Here is a 17,225-nt window from a genome sequence, read left to right on the forward strand (position 1 = left end):
AGTCTATATTCTTGCTCAATTACCACTCTCTTTATAACCTACAAATCTGTATAACTGTAGAGCACAATATATCGATCCCTAGTTTAGAACCCGTGCTCCACACCCCTGTGAAGGAAACTAGCTTTACATCAGTACTTCCAAGTTGGCCCCTAAAATGTAATAGAATAGCTTAGTATTAATTGCATCTGATGGGTTATGACTGCTGCAGCATTTCACGTTGAGTCATTGGCAAAATGCTCATTGAATTGCCTGTCCTACCCTGGGTGTGGTATCCATATTTGTCTAGCACACGTGTGTTTCCTGCTTGTTATTCTGCAACAGGTATTATGGTTTTTTCCACATATACTAAAAGTTATGATCCATTTTTAATGTGTCAGTTTGGATTGGCAACAACATCTCCACAGTCTCCATCAGCACAGGTTCACCACAAGGCTGTGTGCTTAGCCCCTGCTCTGCTCGCTTTACACTTATGACTGTGTGGCTAAGCTCAAATCCAATGTCATATCGAAGTTTGCTTATGACACCACTGTCGTGGGCCAAATCAGAGGTGGTGATGAATCAGCATATAGGAAGGAGAGGAAAATCTGGCTGAGTCATGCCTTAACAACAACCTCTTACTCAATGTCAATAAGACCAAGAAGCTGATTATTGAGCAGGAGGAGGAAACCAGAAGTCCATGAGCCAGTCCTCATGAGAAGATCAGAGGTGGACAGGGCCAGTAATTTAAATTCTTTGCTGTCATCATTTCAGAGGATCTATCTTGGGCCTACCACACAAGTGCAATTGCAAAGAAAGTATGGCAGCACCTCGACTTCCCCAAGAGGTTGCAAAGATTTGGCATGACATCCGAACATTTGATAAACTCATATAGATGTGTGGTGGAGAGTATCTTGACTGGCTTCATCACAGCCTGTTATGGAAACACCAATGCCCTTGAATGGAAAATCCTACAAAAAAGTATTGGATATGGCCTAGTCCATCATGGGTTACACCCCCCCTCAACTGAGCACATCTTCACGGATTGTTGTTGCAGGAAAGCAGCATCCATCATCAGGGACCCCCACCACCCTAAACATGCTCTCTTCATACTGCTGTCATCAAGAAAAAGGTACAGGAGCCTCAGGACTTGTACCACAGAATTCAGAAAGAGTTATTACCCCTCAACCATCAGGCTCTTGAACCGAAGGGGATAACTTCACTCAACATCACTTGCCCCATCATTGAAATATTCCTTTAACCAATGGACTCATTATATCATGTTCTCAATATTTATTTATTATTATTTCTTACTTTTTGTATTTGCACAGTTTGTTTTTTGCATACTGGTTGTCTGCCCTGTTTTTGTAGTCTTCCATTATGATTATAAATTTGCTGAACTTTGACAATAATGTTCCTGACACAATTTGTGTCATATGTTACAGAATAAAAGTTGTGAATTTAAAGCATTAGTAAGAATTCAGTCAGAATTTTGTTAACAATTGAATTATATCCTTGAATATTAAAGTTGCAACATCAGTGTAATTTCAAAGAGAAGATAAAATGTTATATCTGCTTTCTAATGCAACCAGTAAAAATGCACAAATTGGCCAACGGATTTGGACCTTTTATGACGGGTAAAATTTGCATAATATTTATCAATAATGCCGTCTAGCTCTGACTTAGGTTGTAGAAAGTATATTTTGGACGAGGCTCCGTGGTTAACCAGAATTAAAAACAGAGAGCGAGAGGCAGTAAGAGCTCACTTCTGTGGACCAGGTTCAACTTTGACCTGTAGATTGCCATGGTGATTTGGACTTAGTTTGCCAGATGGCTTTACATCAGCACAGTGGGACTGGAGTGAAAAGAGACTGTGAAGAGCAGGCCTTCAATTAGTGTGACAGGTTTCATGCACTAACATTGTAAATAGTGAGCTTCATTTCTGTTTTAAGCTATTGTATAATGCCCCATCTTGCATCAGAGTGATGTGATATAACTGTGAATTTCAGTTACTGTGGATGCAGAAGAATATCTGCCAGATGTTGTTTAATCTTCTATATGGAACAGCAGGCATCCAGAATACAGTCTTGGTGCAATTGTGGCCAATAAATTGCAGGTTAAGAATTCTCTGATTTTTGGAATGAAGCTGTGCTGGCAGTTCAGCTCTGACTAATTGTGGACATTTGTTTTCAGTGGTACCGCAGAAAAAGGAATCAGCAAACTAGGGAAATCATTGACCCTCCTTTCAGGGAATCGTCCTATAATGGTGGGGTGAGAGATGGATAGTAACAAATGAAGATGATTTTGTGTAGCTGAGATGGTGTTATTTATTTATTTATCCGTCTGTCTGTTTCTGTATTGAGATACAGCGTGGAACAGGCTTTTTGCACTGCCCAGCAACCCCACAGTTCAATCTCAGGACAACGCCCACTTTACCCACCAGTCGGTACGTTTTTGGACTGTGGGGGGGGGAAAGTGGAGAACCTGGTCACAGGAGAATGTACAAACGCCTTACAGGCTGCGACGGGAATTGAACTCAGGTCTGCAGTGCTGTAAAGCGCTGTGCTAACCACTATACTACCGTGCCACCCATTTTGTAGATTACATAAGAAAATGAGTGTTGTGTAAAATGACACAGGTGGACCTGCACCTCCTAGATATTACTGAGTTACAAGCATCTCGAGACATGCAAGACCCAAGCGTCAGAACACACACACACACATATAATGTATGAATGAGCTTTTGTCATCGTGCTCCTTGCTGTCAAGGTACAATCAGAGGACCGGTGGCATGAATATACTGTGATATTACGAGGGTCTTTGGTGTAAAACTGGGCAACCTAATCTCTGCCATCATTGTTGGCCTGGTGCTTGTAAATGTCTTCAGCTGGCATTTGAGAGTGCAAAATGGTAAGCTAACATGGACAGTCATGATGAGGGACAGTGTCATTCATGATGGCTCATTTGATACCCCTCTTGTTTCTGAGTCAGGAGTCTGTGGGTTCAAATCATATTTAAGGCTAAAATCCAAATGATATTTCAGTTTGATACTGTGGGCATGCAACACAGTCTGGAGTGCCTTCTTTCAAAAACTATTATAGATGTACCGTGGAAAGCATTCTATCAGGTGCATCACTGTCTGGTATGGGGGAGCTACTGCACAGGACTGAAAGAAGCGGCAGAGGGTTGTAAATTTAGTTGGCTCCATCTTGGGCACTAGCCTACAAAGTACCCAGGACATCTTCAAGGAACGGTGTCTCAGAAAGGCAGCGTCCATTATTAAGGACCTCCAGCACCCAAGGTGTGTCCTTTTCTCATTGTTACCATCAGGTAGGAGGTACAGAAGCCTGAAGGCACACACTCAGTGATCCAGGAACAGCTTCTTCCCCTCTGCCATCCGATTCCTAAATGGGCATTGAACCCTTGGACACTACCTCACTTTTTAATGTATATTATTTCTGTTTTTTTGCACAGTTTTTGATCTATTCAATAGATTATGCTGTAATTGATTTACTTATTATTATTATTTTGATCTTTTCTTGAGAGAGACTAGTGTAGAAATTGCAGGAATATTTAAAATGTCTTTAGCCACTTGTGTGGTGCTAGAGGATTGGAGGGTAGCTCATGTTGTTCTGTTGTTTAAAAAGGGCTCCAAAAGTAAACCAGGTAATTACAGGCCAGTGAGCCTGACATCAGTAGTAGGTAAATTATTGGGAGGTGTTCTGAGAGATCGGATATACAAGTATTTAGACAGCCAAGGGCTAATTAAGGATAACTTTTGTGCATGGTAGATCGTGTTTAATGAATCTTGTAGAGTTTTTTCGAGGAGGTTACCAAGAAACTAGATGAAGGAAAGGCTGTGGATGTTGTCTACATGGACTATAGTAAGGCCTTTGACAAAGTCCCATATGGGAGGTTAGTTCAGAAGGTTCGGACACGAGGTATCTATGGAGAGGTTGTAAACTGGATTCAAAATTGGCTGTGTGGGAGAAGACAGAGAGTGGTAGTGGAGGCCTGTGACTAGTGGTGTGCCTCAGGGATTTGTGCTGGGACTGTTGTTGTTTGTTGTCTGTGATCTAGATGATAATGTGGTAAATTGGATCAGCAAGTTTGCTGATGACGCTAAGATTGGAGGCGTTGTGGACAGTGAGGAAGGCTTTCAAAGCTTGCAGAGGGATCTGGACCAACTGGAAAAATGGGCCAGAAAATGGCAGATGGAATTTAATGCAGACAAGTGTGAGGTGTTGCATTTTGGAAGGACAAGTCAAGGTAGGACATACACAGTAAATGGTAGGGCACTAAGGAATGCAGAGGAACAAAGCAATCTGGGAGGTCAGATACATAATTCCCTGAAAGTGGCGTCACAGGTAGACAGGGTTGTAGAGAAGACTTTTGGCATCCTGGCATTCATAAATCAAAGTATTGAGTATAGGAGTTGGGAATGTTATGATGAGGTTGTATAAGACATTCGTGAGGCCAAATTTGGTGTATTGTGTGCAGTTCTGGTCACCTAACTATAGGAAGGATATCAGTAAGATTGAAAGAGTGCAGAGAAGATTTACTAGGATGTTGCCGGGTCTTCAGGAGTTGAGTTACAGGGAAAGATTGAATAGGTTAGGACTTTATTCCTTGGAGTGCAGAAGAATGAGGGGATTTGATAGAGGTTTACAAAATTATGAGGGGTATAGACAGAATAAATGCGAGTAGGCTCTTTCCACTTAGATTAGGAGAGATAAATACGAGAGGACATGGCTTTAGGGTGAAAGGGGAAAGGTTTAGGGGGAACATTAGGGGAATTTCTTTGCTCAGAGAGTGGTGGGGTGTGGAACGAGCTGCCATCTGACATGGTAAATGCGGGCTCACTCAAGTTTTAAGAATAAATTGGATAGATACATGGATGGGAGAGGCCTGGAGGGTTATGGACTGGGTGCAGGTCAATGGGACTAGCAGAATAAAGTTTCAGCACAGACTAGAAAGGCCGAATAGCCTGTTTTCTGTGCTGTAGTGTTCTATGGTTCTATATTAGTGGTCGCTATCCTGTCGATCGTGATTGACTGGTCGATCTTTGAGACTTCCCAGTAGATCCTGAAAAAAATGAAAAATAAATACACAAATACTGTTGAGAGATTGTTTCCGGGTTGCGGAGTTTTAGTTCCGTTGTTTCTGTCCAGTGCGCATGCGTATAGCTCCCCCTCACTACACAGTGTAATTCAGTGGTCCCCAACCACCGGGCCGCGTGGAAACAATATGAGTCAGCTGCACCTTTCCTCATTCCCTGTCACACCGACTGTTGAACTTGAACACATGCGAGTTGCCTAAACGCAGTGACACCCTCGCGCGGCCGGCGAGAAGTGCCGTTGCTTCTGGCCTGGAGCGCAGACAGATGGGCGCTGCCACTGAACCTGTTTAGCACACTGAATGTTCTTAGGGAACCCGGTGCTAAAATATTCACAGATGACCTAATCCAGGCTCAGGGTTTTGTAAGTAGCAGAGCAGCTTCCGCGCTGCGATCTACTGAAACAAACTTTTGTTGGCTGACAGATCCTGCAAGGGGGGTGGGTGTGGGCCTGTCACTCTCCTCGCTCGGTCGGTCGCTCTCTCCGGACTTCGACCGCCGCGGCCCCGGTACGGGGACCTCTGGCCCTGACCTTGTCCTCTCACCCCACCCACGACCAGCCGCACCTGGCCAAGGCGTCTGGCGGTGGGTGGGCAGAGGCTGGAGTTCGGGCCGGGAGGCTGCCTAATGAGGCAGTGAAGCCTTCAAAACTGCTTCGGTACCCTGAGTCCAAGCACCCTGCACTTAAAGACGAACCTGTTGAGCTTTCTCAGCGGAAAAAACGTGAGCAGCGCAGGACAGAAGCTAAGTGCCGAGAGCTACGAAAACTAAATTGCGGAATAGACTGGACATAAGGAACCTGCTTCGAGTATCGCTGTATTCCTGTCGTGTTTAACACTCCCCCCCCCCCCCCCAATCAGCTGGTCTGCAAGAATATTGTCAATATTAAACTGATCCGTGGTGCAAAAAAGGGCAGGTACCCCTGGTGTATATACATTATTTCTACTTCCGGGTTGTGGAGTATTACTTCCAGTCTTTTCTGCCCTGGTGCGCATGCCTGTAACTAATCGATCTGGGGTCGATCTTCCCTTTCACTAAGCCTGAGGTAGGGGATCTTGGGCTTAAAAAGGTTGGTGACCACTGTTCTATATTATACATTGCATTGAACTGCTGCTGCTAAGTTAATAAATTTCATGACACATGCTGGTGATATTAAACCTGACTCTGATATTAAACTGCTAAGTTGTTCTATCAGATGGATGTGAAATATCCCATTGCAACACTGAAGAGCAGGGAGTTCTCCTGAGGTCCTGTTTATAATTTGCTTCTTAGTTTGCATAATAAAAGCAGATTAGTAGGTCAAAATCCCATTGTTGCTTTTGGGAGAGTGTTGTGTAGAAACAGGCTGCCGCATTTCCTTTCCTGAAACAGTAACTACACTTCATTGGCTGTAAAGCATTCTGAACAGTTCTATGCAAATATACTTTCTTCATTTTATCTACAGGATAAATTCCAAGTACCCACCTCTGTTTAACTTTGTGCTAGCTCGAGATGCTGTAATTTGAGTGGGCCAATCATAAGGCCCCTCTGTGAATGGGGAGGAATACTGATCTTCCTGGTGCCAATGCTGATGGCTACCGCCAGGTAGCAGGAAACTTTTCCCCCTGTTGCAGGGGTATTTAAAACTAGCGGGTAATGAGTAAGAGATTTTGAGGAGGTATAATATTCACCCAGAGAGTGGATAGCATTTGAAACACACTGTACAAGTGGGCAGAAGACTCTGGAATTGGGAATGGAATCCGATTCTTATTCTCACCTGTATCCAGGTACATTGAGGTGAGGTGGTTAACACAACGCTTTGCAGCACAGGTGACCCGGGTTCAATTCCCACCACTGCCTGTGAGGAGTTAGCATGTTCTCCCTGTGGCTGTGTGGGTTTCCTCTGGGTGCTCTGGGTTCTTTCCACAGTCCAAAGATGCGCCCGGAGGTAGGTTAGTTTGTAAATTGTCCTGTGATTAGGCTAGGATTAAATCGGGGCAATGCTCGTGGTGTGGCTTGAAGGGTGGGAGGGCCTATTCTGCGATGTAGCTCAATAAAATTTACAAAAAAGTTCGTCTTGTATTCTGCTCAAACAGATCACTGTGCACTGAGGTAGAACAAAGTAAAACAACAGAGTGCAGAATCAAGCGCAATAGGTGTCAAGAAAGTGCAATGCAGTTAGACAGTAAGGTGCAAGATCATAATGAGGTCAAGAGTCCATCTTGTCATACATCAATTGTCTTATAATGCAGGCACAGAAACTGCCTTTGGGCTTGGTGGTGTATTGTAGTAGGTCTTTGTATCTTCTGTCTGATGACAGAGTGGAGAAGAAGGGATACCAGCATGGGTAGTGTCCTCAATTCTGCTGGCTGCTTTATGAATCCAGTGAAAAGTACAAAGAGATCCCATGGACGGGAGGCTCGTTTCCTTGATGTGCTGAGCTTTGCTCACAACTCTGCAGTGTCTTGTTGTTGCTGCACAGCAGAGAGCACGTAACTGTGATGCATCCAGATAGGGTGCTTTCAATGGTAATCAATAAAAATTGGTAAAGGTTGATGGGGTAGGTGGGACTAGGTGAGAGTAAGCATTTGGCATGGACTAGAAGGGCCGAGATGGCCTGTTTCCGTGCTGTAGTTGTTATACGGTTAGATATGATTATATTGGACATGCCAAATTTCTTTAGCTCCCTAAGCAGAGAGAGGTATTGGTAGGCACTATTGGCCCTGGCATCTTTGTGGTTGGACCAGGGCAGGCTATTGGTGACGTTCACTCCTAGGAACTGAAGCTGTCAAACATCTCAACCTCAGCATGTTGACTGAAGCATGTGTGCCACCCCTTCCTGAAGTTAATGACTAGCTCTTCTGTTTTGTTGACGTTGTTGTCATTACACCACGTTACTAAGCTCCCTATCTCCTTCCTGAAGTCTGACTCATTGTTATTTGAGATATGATGGCATCATCTGCAAACTTGCAAGTGGAGTTAGAGCAGCATCTGGTCATGCAGTCATTACTGTTCAGGGACTGAGGATGCAACCTTGTGAAGCGATGTTCTTATATAGGATTAGGTGTATACACAGTGGCCACTTCTGTCTCTGATGAAGTGGCCACTGAGTGTATGTTTGTGGTCTTCTGCTGCTGTAGCTCACCCACTTCAATGTGTCATCCGTTCACAGCTACTCTTCTGTGCACTACTGTGGTAATGCATGGTTATTTGAGTCACTATCGCTTTCCTGTCAGCTTGAACCAGTCTGGCTGCTCTCCTTCGCCCACTTCCATTAATAAGGTGTTTTCGCCCGCAGAACTGCAGCTCACTGTATGTTTCTTTTTATTGCACCACTCTCTGTAAACTCTAGGATCTGTTGTGCATGAAAATCCCAGGAGATGAGCAGTTTCTGAGATACTGTACTTTAACTCTGCCTGGCATCAGCAATTATTCCACAGACACCATCACTGGATCATGTTCCTTCCCCATTTTGATATTTGAACTGAACAACAACAACAACACGACGATTGGCTGATTACATATTTGCATTAACAAACAGGTGTACAGGCATACCTGATAGAGAGGGTTCCGAGTACAGGCGTACCAGATAGAGAGGGTGCCGAGTACAGGCGTATCAGATAGAGAGGGTGCCGAGTACAGGCGTACCAGATAGGGAGAGTGCCGAGTACAGGCGTACCTGATAGAGAGGGTACCGCGTATAGATGGGTACACATGGCCCCTGTTTTTTGAACGTTCGCTTTACGACAGCTCGCTGTTACGAAAGACCTGTATTAGTACCTGTTTTCGCTAACCAAAGAGGATTTTCACTTTTACAAAAAAAAGAAGCCCGCTTTATATGTGTGCTTACCCCGAGAAAAGGCTGATTTATACTTGTGCACACAGGCTACGCTGCAGCCTAGGCCGTAGCCCTGATTTTTACTTCTGCGTCGCTCTACACCGTAGCGAGCATGCATTGGTGTGTGCTAAGACACTAGTTGGTGGTGGGGTTTCTATGCCAGTGTGTTGAGTTTCTTCGTGAGAGACATGGACGAGGAAATGCATTTCAAACATTTTCGCATGTCGGCAGGTAGATTTGACTATTTGGTTCATCTACTTCGCATCGGTGTACAGACATGGCGGAGAAGAAGCAACCGGAAATGCGTAGGAGGAAACGCGATGCTACCAAGTGGTCCAATCACAGTTGTTGCAGTCTGCGCTGCTGCGATGCGCGAGTTACTTTTTTGCGGAGGTGCACGTTACCCTACGGCATAGACGCGATGCACAAGTATAAATCAGCCTAAGGACTATCATGACCGTGAAGCCTTGTGCAGGCAGTTGTGTGCGCATGTGTGTAGGTGTGTACGTCCCAATTATTTTTTTTCTCCAAATTGATTTTGGCTCGCTGTCTTCCCGATTCTGATAAGTAAAACTACACCGTACATACAATATTTCTACTTTATATATGTCATGTATTTATCATATCATTCCTGCTTTTACTATATGTTCATGTTATTTTAGGTTTTATGTGTTATTTGGTAGGTTATTTTTTGGGTCTGGGAATGCTCAAAAATTTTTCCTGTACAAGTTAATGATAATTGTTTCTTTGCTTTACGCCATTTTGGCCTACAAACAGTTTCATAGGAATGCTATATGTTCGGATAGCAGGGGAAACCTGTACCTCTTTGTTGGCATGGTCAAGATGGGGCAAAGGGCTTATTTCTGTTCTATATGACCATGGACACGATGGGGCAAAGGATCTATTTCTGTTCCATATGAACATATGATGTAAATATGAAAACTCCGGAGCCTGTGGCTGATTTGTGAGGAGCCCCTAATTTTCACTGCAGGATCCCAGACACCCTCTGTATTCAAGATTCAAAGTTCGAAGAAAATTTATTGTCCAAATACTGTATGTCAGTGTATACAACCCTGAGATTCATTTTCTTGCCGGCATACTCAGTAAATCCAAAATCCATGATAGAATCTATAAAAGGCTGCACTTAATAGGGCTGACGAACAACCTCCATGCAAAAGACAACAAACTCTGCAAATACAAAGTAAATAAATAAGCAATAAATATCGAGAACATCGGATGAAGAGACCCGGAAGGTTCAAGATTGTTTAATCTCATTTCCAGTACACAAGTGTAAAGGAGAACACCAATGGACCACAATAAAACAAAGAACACACTAAAAAACATTATAAATATAAATACTTGAGGTAACGTATACAGAAATTGATTTTCTGTCCATAAAGTGATGCTAGGCACAGGTGTGTCTACATAAGGTGACTCTGACAGGAAATGATAAAGTAGTGGTGGTTGGGGGTGTGGTGAGGTGGGTTAGTGGGTGGAGGTGTTAATCAGCCTTACTGCTCGGGGAAAGTAACTGTTGAGTCTGGTGTGGATACTACGCCACCTCTCCCTGATGGGAGTGAGACAAACAGTCCATGAGCAGGGTGGGCGGGATCCTTCATGATGTTACTGGGCCTTCTTCAGCACCTTTCTGTATATCAGACCTTGATGGTGGGGCGGCAGTTGCCAGTGATGTGTTGGGTCATTTTGACTACTCGTTGTAAGGCCTTTCTGTCCAGCGCAATGCAGTTTCCGTACCAGTGACACAGTATGTTAGGACGCTCATCGGTGGAAGGTTGTGCATAGTCCAGCTCTCTTCAGCCTCCTCAGAAAGTGGTGAGCTTTCTTGAGAGGTCTTGTGTGATGTGCACTCCCAGGAGTTTGAAACTGCTCGCGGTTTCCACGGCTGTGCTGCTGATATAAAGAGGGGTGTGAGTGGTGCGAGTTCTCCTGAAGTTGATAACCAGCTCCTTTGTCTTGTTGACATTGAGGAAGGGGTTATTAGCTCAGCACCGGGCCTTGAGTTCTTCTAACTCCTTTGTGTAGGCCGTCTCATCATTGTTGGTGATGAGCCCCACCGCTGTTGTGTCGTCAGCAAACTGGACAATGTGATTTCTTGGGTGTTTGGCCATACAGTCAAATGTGAGCAGAATGTACAACAATGGTCTCAGCACACAACCCAGGGGGGCACCCGTGTAGGGGATGATGGGGAGGGAGGAGGCACATTCCTTGAGGTCTTTGTCTTCTCTGTTTGTGGCTGCTCTTTGAACATCTGCAGGTTAGCCAGTTCAAGACAGTCGTGGAGTGTAGAGGTTGCCTAATTGGGGCATACAGTGATGGCCCTTGATTTGTTTCTCCATTGTCGATAAGGGTCAGTGTGCTGGGATTAACATTATGGAGATGTGACCAGAAGAGGCCAAGATGAAAGCTTTGGATAGCTTTGTAAGACAAGTACTGGAAGATACTGGAAGTCTGGAGCAACATGCTTGCATTTGCATGCATGCACACACAGCTGAAGGAGCTCAGCAGAGCAGGCAACATCTGTGGGGGGAGGAAAATGTACAGTTGATATTTCAGACTGAGAACCTTCATCAGGAATGTTCATTTCCCTCCACAGATGCTGACTGACCTGCTGAGTTCCTCCGGCATTTTGTGTGTGTTGAGCCAGATGCACCCTGTCATCTTCAGACTCTAGATAGGCACAACTTGCAGGAACAATAAAACGACGTTTGAATTAGAAAGGTGCTCAGCATTTAATTATCTTTCAAAACAGTAATGACTGTTGAATATATTCCCAGACATCCCATTTAACTGGAAACTTAGAGGATCCTGATAAAGTGTGCATGGGAAAAGCACAGGGTGTTGAGAGGATTTTCAGAGTATCAGTAATAAAGATTGCTGGAGATGGCATTCTTATTTTGGGTTTCTGAAGTAACTATTTTATGGGATATTAAACTAGAATCCTTAGTTGCCTCTAATCTAAAGCAGGGATCTGTAGGATGCAGCTCAAAAGTTGATTAGGGTTATTTTTATCTGCTTTGTTTAATTAGTTAATTATGTTCCTGGATTAATAAAATGGTTTATTTCTCCACTGTTCTATCTTTTTGCTTGTCGTTGTTTGACTATTTCCTGTGTAGGGTGAGCACGGTACGTATTAGAACTGACTTTTAGGCTGCGTCTGATTATCCAACGTAGCCAAATATTTTAACTCTTTATACTTGCCTAGTTGGAGAGCTTGCTTGAAGCCCTCTTTAAAAACAACAAGTTCATCAGGAATTATTGGTATTTTGCACTGAACAGTGATGAGTCTTCAATGCATTCAACCAAACGGACAAATTGGAGGTATTTGAAGCCCTGAACCTGTTCTATATTTTGTGCAATTGTATATTTTTCCCCCATGTGTAACTACTGGTTTTATTTGTGGTGATTAGAGCTGGTAATTGGCCAGTGAGTGCTGAGTCATCCATGAGAACAAAAAAAAACAAGATAATGTGTGAAATTAAAGCTATCTTTACGCTAAGTCAGAAAGAGGCTTTTGGACAACTGGATGAAAAAAAAAATCATGGAAAGACTAATTTTCTACTGTTGATGATGGTGGCTTTAGAGAGTCTTGTTTTCAGAGTGCTTGCAGTGGTGCAGAATAATTCTTCAAATGGGTTCTGGATGGGCAGTGATGAATTGGAGCTCAGTCCATTTCCTGTTCAATGCATTAATTTCTAAACTGTAGTTCATCAGACATTATTGAATTTGTCTTTTGTTTTGCAGATATCGCTGTGGTGGAGATGAGCGATGCTTTCCGTCAGCCTTCTCTCTTCTATCATCTCGGAGTGCGAGAGAGTTTCAGCATGGCAAATAATATCATTTTATATTGCGATACCAATTCCGATACACTTCAGTCACTGCAGGTAAAGTCAAGTGGAATATACTCATAGTTTTAAGTGCTCTTTCTTGTGGATAATAAGCTACAAATTGGAATCTTGTGAGTGCATAATAAGCCAGTGTTCAGTTTTGATTACCTATCAAAATAGTAGAAAAATTTAAAGTGACGTGAAAGAGCTGAAGATTTTTAAAACCTTCTAGTATTAATAAAAACAAAAAAGATTGCTTGAGTCATTTTTACATCCTGTAAAATTATATTTTAATAGATACTTTTTACGTTTGTTACCATTGAGGGATATTATTGCATCCTAACATACCTAGCAACAAGGTGTTAAAGTTACTGTACCTTGTAATGTAACAAGTGATTAATTAGATGCATATTGGACCTAGAGCCTTCTTGTCTGATGTAACTGCTGTTGTAAATCTGAGGCATCATAAGGTTTTCTTCGGACTACATCTGGAGAATGGTGAGCAGCTGTGGGCCCATATCTAAGAAAGCATGTGCTAGCATTAGAGAGGGAACAGAAAGGTCCCAGGAATGAAAGGGTTAACTTATGAGGAAGTTTGGTGTCTCTGGGCTTATACCCCCTGGAGTTTAGCAGAATGTGGGGATATCTCATTGAAACCTACTGACTTTTGAAAACCCTAGACAAAGTGGAGGGTGAAAGGATGTTTCCAGTAGTGGGAAAGTTTAGGACCGGAATAGAATAGAATGATGCCCCCTTGAAGCACAGATGAGGAGGAATTTCTTTAGCCAGAGGGTGGTGTATCTGTGGGATTCATTGCCATGGACAGATGTGGAGGCCAAGTTTTTGGGACATATTTAAAATGGAAGTTGATAGGTTTGTGATTAGTAAATGTGTCAAGGGTTATGGGGGGGTAGATAGGAGATTGGGGTTGAGGGGGAAAATAAATCTGCCATGTTTGGCAAAACAGACATGATGGGCTGAATGGCCCAATTCTGCCCCTATATCTTGTGCTTTTACAAAGTGCTGTACAATTAAGAACCAGTTATTTTGCAATGTAGTTGCTGAACTTATCAGTAAAAAACTTGCAAGAAGTCTGAGAGGATTGTGACTATGAGAGGAAATGCAGTGCTAATCAGTTACTATGGTTACTGAGTGTCTTGTTTAACAGGTAGGATTCTGTTCTGATGAATGGATATATACCCAAATATAACCTCTGATTAATTATAAACTGCATATTGCTCCTTTAGACAACCACGTTACAAAGGTTTTTACTACTCTTGTATATGAAGGATGTAAGTAATGAAGTCAATTCAATTCACTAATAATGCATCGGCTTGCTTACAATAGGCAATTCAATTGAACATTACAGTAACTTCATAATGCCTGGGGTGAGCATTTTCTGGGGCTGGAAAAGGAATTTATAAGAGAAAATATACAGAGAAGATTTTGGAATATATTTTTGGCTAGTTGGTCTTGATTAAGAGAAAAAGGTTGTATTTTGGGTATATACTATCCTACCTGGTAAACAAGACCCTTAATAACAATAGTCACTGATTAGCACTGTATTTCCTGCATTTATTGTTTCTGTTAAGCAATGTTAGCTGTGTAAATAGTATACAAACATATGAACTAGGTTTAGGAGAAGATACTCTACAAGTGTGCTTCACCATTTGGACTGGTTATAACAGATCTGTTTTCTTATCTATCCACGGTAATCTTTCACCCGCCGGACTTATTAATTCTACCTTAAAAATATTCACTGTTGAAAATCATGCTTCTGCTATCTTTGCCATCCGAGGATTCACAGACCTTTGAGAGGAAGAAAATTGCATCTCCCTCATTCATTTAACTGGGTGACTCGTTATACTATGTTCTTTCAAAGTACATTTATTATCAAAATATGTATACAATATACAACCTTGAGACATCTACAATACAAGAAACTCAAAAGAAGCCATTTTAAAAAGTGCAGCAAACATAAGAGGAAACATTCTCAGAACATCCACCCTGTCACGATCCTTCAGGACACACTGCCTGATATCCAGCATGTACACCATTACTTTGCTGGGATAAGTAATCCAAAGTGGAAACTGTGGACGAGCAGGAGCAGACATGCAGGGAAGCCCCTCAAGGAAATGTACTCTAGTAGATGAAAACTAAATATCAGTATTAAAACACATCTCAAATGTGCTCAAAATCAGCAGCTACATTCATAATGTGAGTGAAAGGAAATCCCTTAACCTTCCATCTCATGAGTTCAGGCTGATTAGAACCCATGTTCTGCCATGAAAGACCAGTTTCTCAAGCACTTTTAAAGGCACTGTGCTTAGGTTCGATTTTCCTTTCATATTAATGAGCAGATGAGTCACCAGCATCAGGAAAGTGATGAATTTACAGCAAGATGTAAACAAGTTGGTGTCAGGTGCAAGACTGGTGGAAGCTGGAACTTAATATGGAGAAATGTGAGGTGATGAGTTTTTGCAGGAAGAGTAAGGAATGGACAATAGAAAATATAGAAAAATGTTCAAATGCTCACACAACCAATATAACATATTTTTGATAAGAAATAGACAAAATGTCATGGTAAAATGTCATTAAAAACAAGAAAGAACCTGACATTAAAATTTCTTTCCTTGGAAAACTCGAGGTGCATGAGATCCAGTTGCTTACTTTCTGCTTACTTTTTGTTGTCATTGCAGGCCAATGTGCACACAATGCCTGAGACACTGTAGGTCTCCCACTTGTTCTGATAAACCTCCAGAACACACACATGGATCCCCATCTAACATTTTAACTGAAAGATGGTGTCCAGCTAGAACTTTACTGAAGTCTTGGAATTGTTTGAAATGGAAAGGTTTTAATTCAGAGCAAGATTATTAACAACTAAAGCAAATCAGCAATTTTTCTTCATTGTAGGAAATTTTTAAAATCTAATCCTATGTTTCAAAAATGCAACATTAAATACCTAATAGGCCATTGGGCTCTCTAACTGAAGTCTTTCAACAGACTGTTTGGATTAATCATATTATTACAACAGCAGCAGCCTTACTGTGTAAGAATCAGAGTTTTAACTATTTTGTGTGATTTCTAGAAATGTATTATTTGAAAAAGTTTTATGGTAATGTCAGCTAATTTGTCTTTGTCCCTTTTGCAGGAAATAATATGCCAGAAGAAAAATGTAAGTGCAAATGTGGCTTTTCTCAATTAAATAGCTGATAGTGCATCCTTTATCTCTGGTATTTCATACTATTTCTGTGTACTGGTTATAGTGAAATTAGGAGCTTACTCTGTTTAATGTTCAATAAGATTTTTTTAAGAGATTCAAAAAGTCATTACAGGAATATTCATAAATAATGCTTAAAAAGGGAAAGTTTAAAAATTATGTAATCCACAGGAAATGAGTAAGAGCCTTACTGAAAAATGGTGAATTAGATACGAGTCGAGTATTTCCAATTGAAAGTTAAAAATGAATGTGCTAGAGTTTTGTCTTTATTGCTGTGGTGCTGAGCATCACCTGGACTGAATGCAGAGATCCAAACATTCTGAAGGTAAAGGTAAATGATGTAAATTATCAGATGTCAAGTTAGAACAAGTTTAACATTTTACTCTGAAAATCAAAATTAAAAAGTTCTAGAAGTTGGAAATGTGCAAGGTGGTGCTGATAAGTGGGACTCTGCGTGTAGCTCCAATGGGAATTATCAAATATTGTGGTTTAGGATTACTACTGCTGAAATCAACATACCGAGCCATGGGTACTTCAGTAAGCAACATAATTTTAAGATTAAAATCGTCATTCTGGTAGTAGTGTACAGTCGACCTCTGGCTAACACCAGGCAGGCACTGGCAGAGAGGAGCACCATGATCAGCAGAAGCAAACAGCGCACTCTGATTCCTCCCCTATCATTTCAACCAGGCCAGCTTGACAAAGTCTCTGAGTAACTGCCACCGACAGATCACCTGTGGAACCTGTTGACCACTGTTATACCACCGTCAAAAGTACTTACCTTAGTATCCCATGCCCACAATTCGGCAAGTCTGATCGCTTGCCAGTACTGCTACTACCCACGTGCAGGCGGAGAATAAAGACTGTAGCACCATTGAGGACCAAGGAGGTATGGTCAAGGGAGGTGGAGGAATGTTTACAGGGTGCTTTGAGTTGGTGGACTGGACTATATTCTGGGATTCATCTTCAAATCTGAATGAATACACCATGGTGTCATTGACCTCACTGAATATGTGCCTTCAGTACATACTGGACGTATCCAAACCGAAAGTTGTGGATGAACCAGGATATTTGTAGTCTGCTGAGGGCTAGATCTGTGGCATTCAAGACCAGTGATCCCGATCTATACAAGAAGTCCGGGTAAGACATATGGAAGGATATTTTAAGTGCGATAAACAACTCCAATTGAAGTTAGAGACCAAATTGGGTGCATGCCAACTCTGGTAGGGTTTGCAGGCCTTTACTTCCT

The 17,225-nt window shown here is 42.2% G+C and overlaps 1 protein-coding gene across 1 annotated transcript in view; it reads left to right on the plus strand.

Annotated features, from left to right (window-relative positions):
• Positions 1-17,225, plus strand: part of LOC140733237 (mitogen-activated protein kinase kinase kinase 5-like) — a 175,785-nt gene that overhangs the window by 26,572 nt on the left and 131,988 nt on the right. Inside the window, exons 2-3 of the mRNA XM_073056295.1 lie at positions 12,671-12,810; positions 15,908-15,931. Coding sequence (XP_072912396.1) covers positions 12,671-12,810; positions 15,908-15,931 — 164 coding nt within the window. The remainder of the gene's footprint in view (positions 1-12,670; positions 12,811-15,907; positions 15,932-17,225) is intronic.

Source organism: Hemitrygon akajei, chromosome 9 (assembly GCF_048418815.1).
Source record: "Hemitrygon akajei chromosome 9, sHemAka1.3, whole genome shotgun sequence".
Lineage (NCBI taxonomy): Eukaryota > Metazoa > Chordata > Chondrichthyes > Myliobatiformes > Dasyatidae > Hemitrygon > Hemitrygon akajei.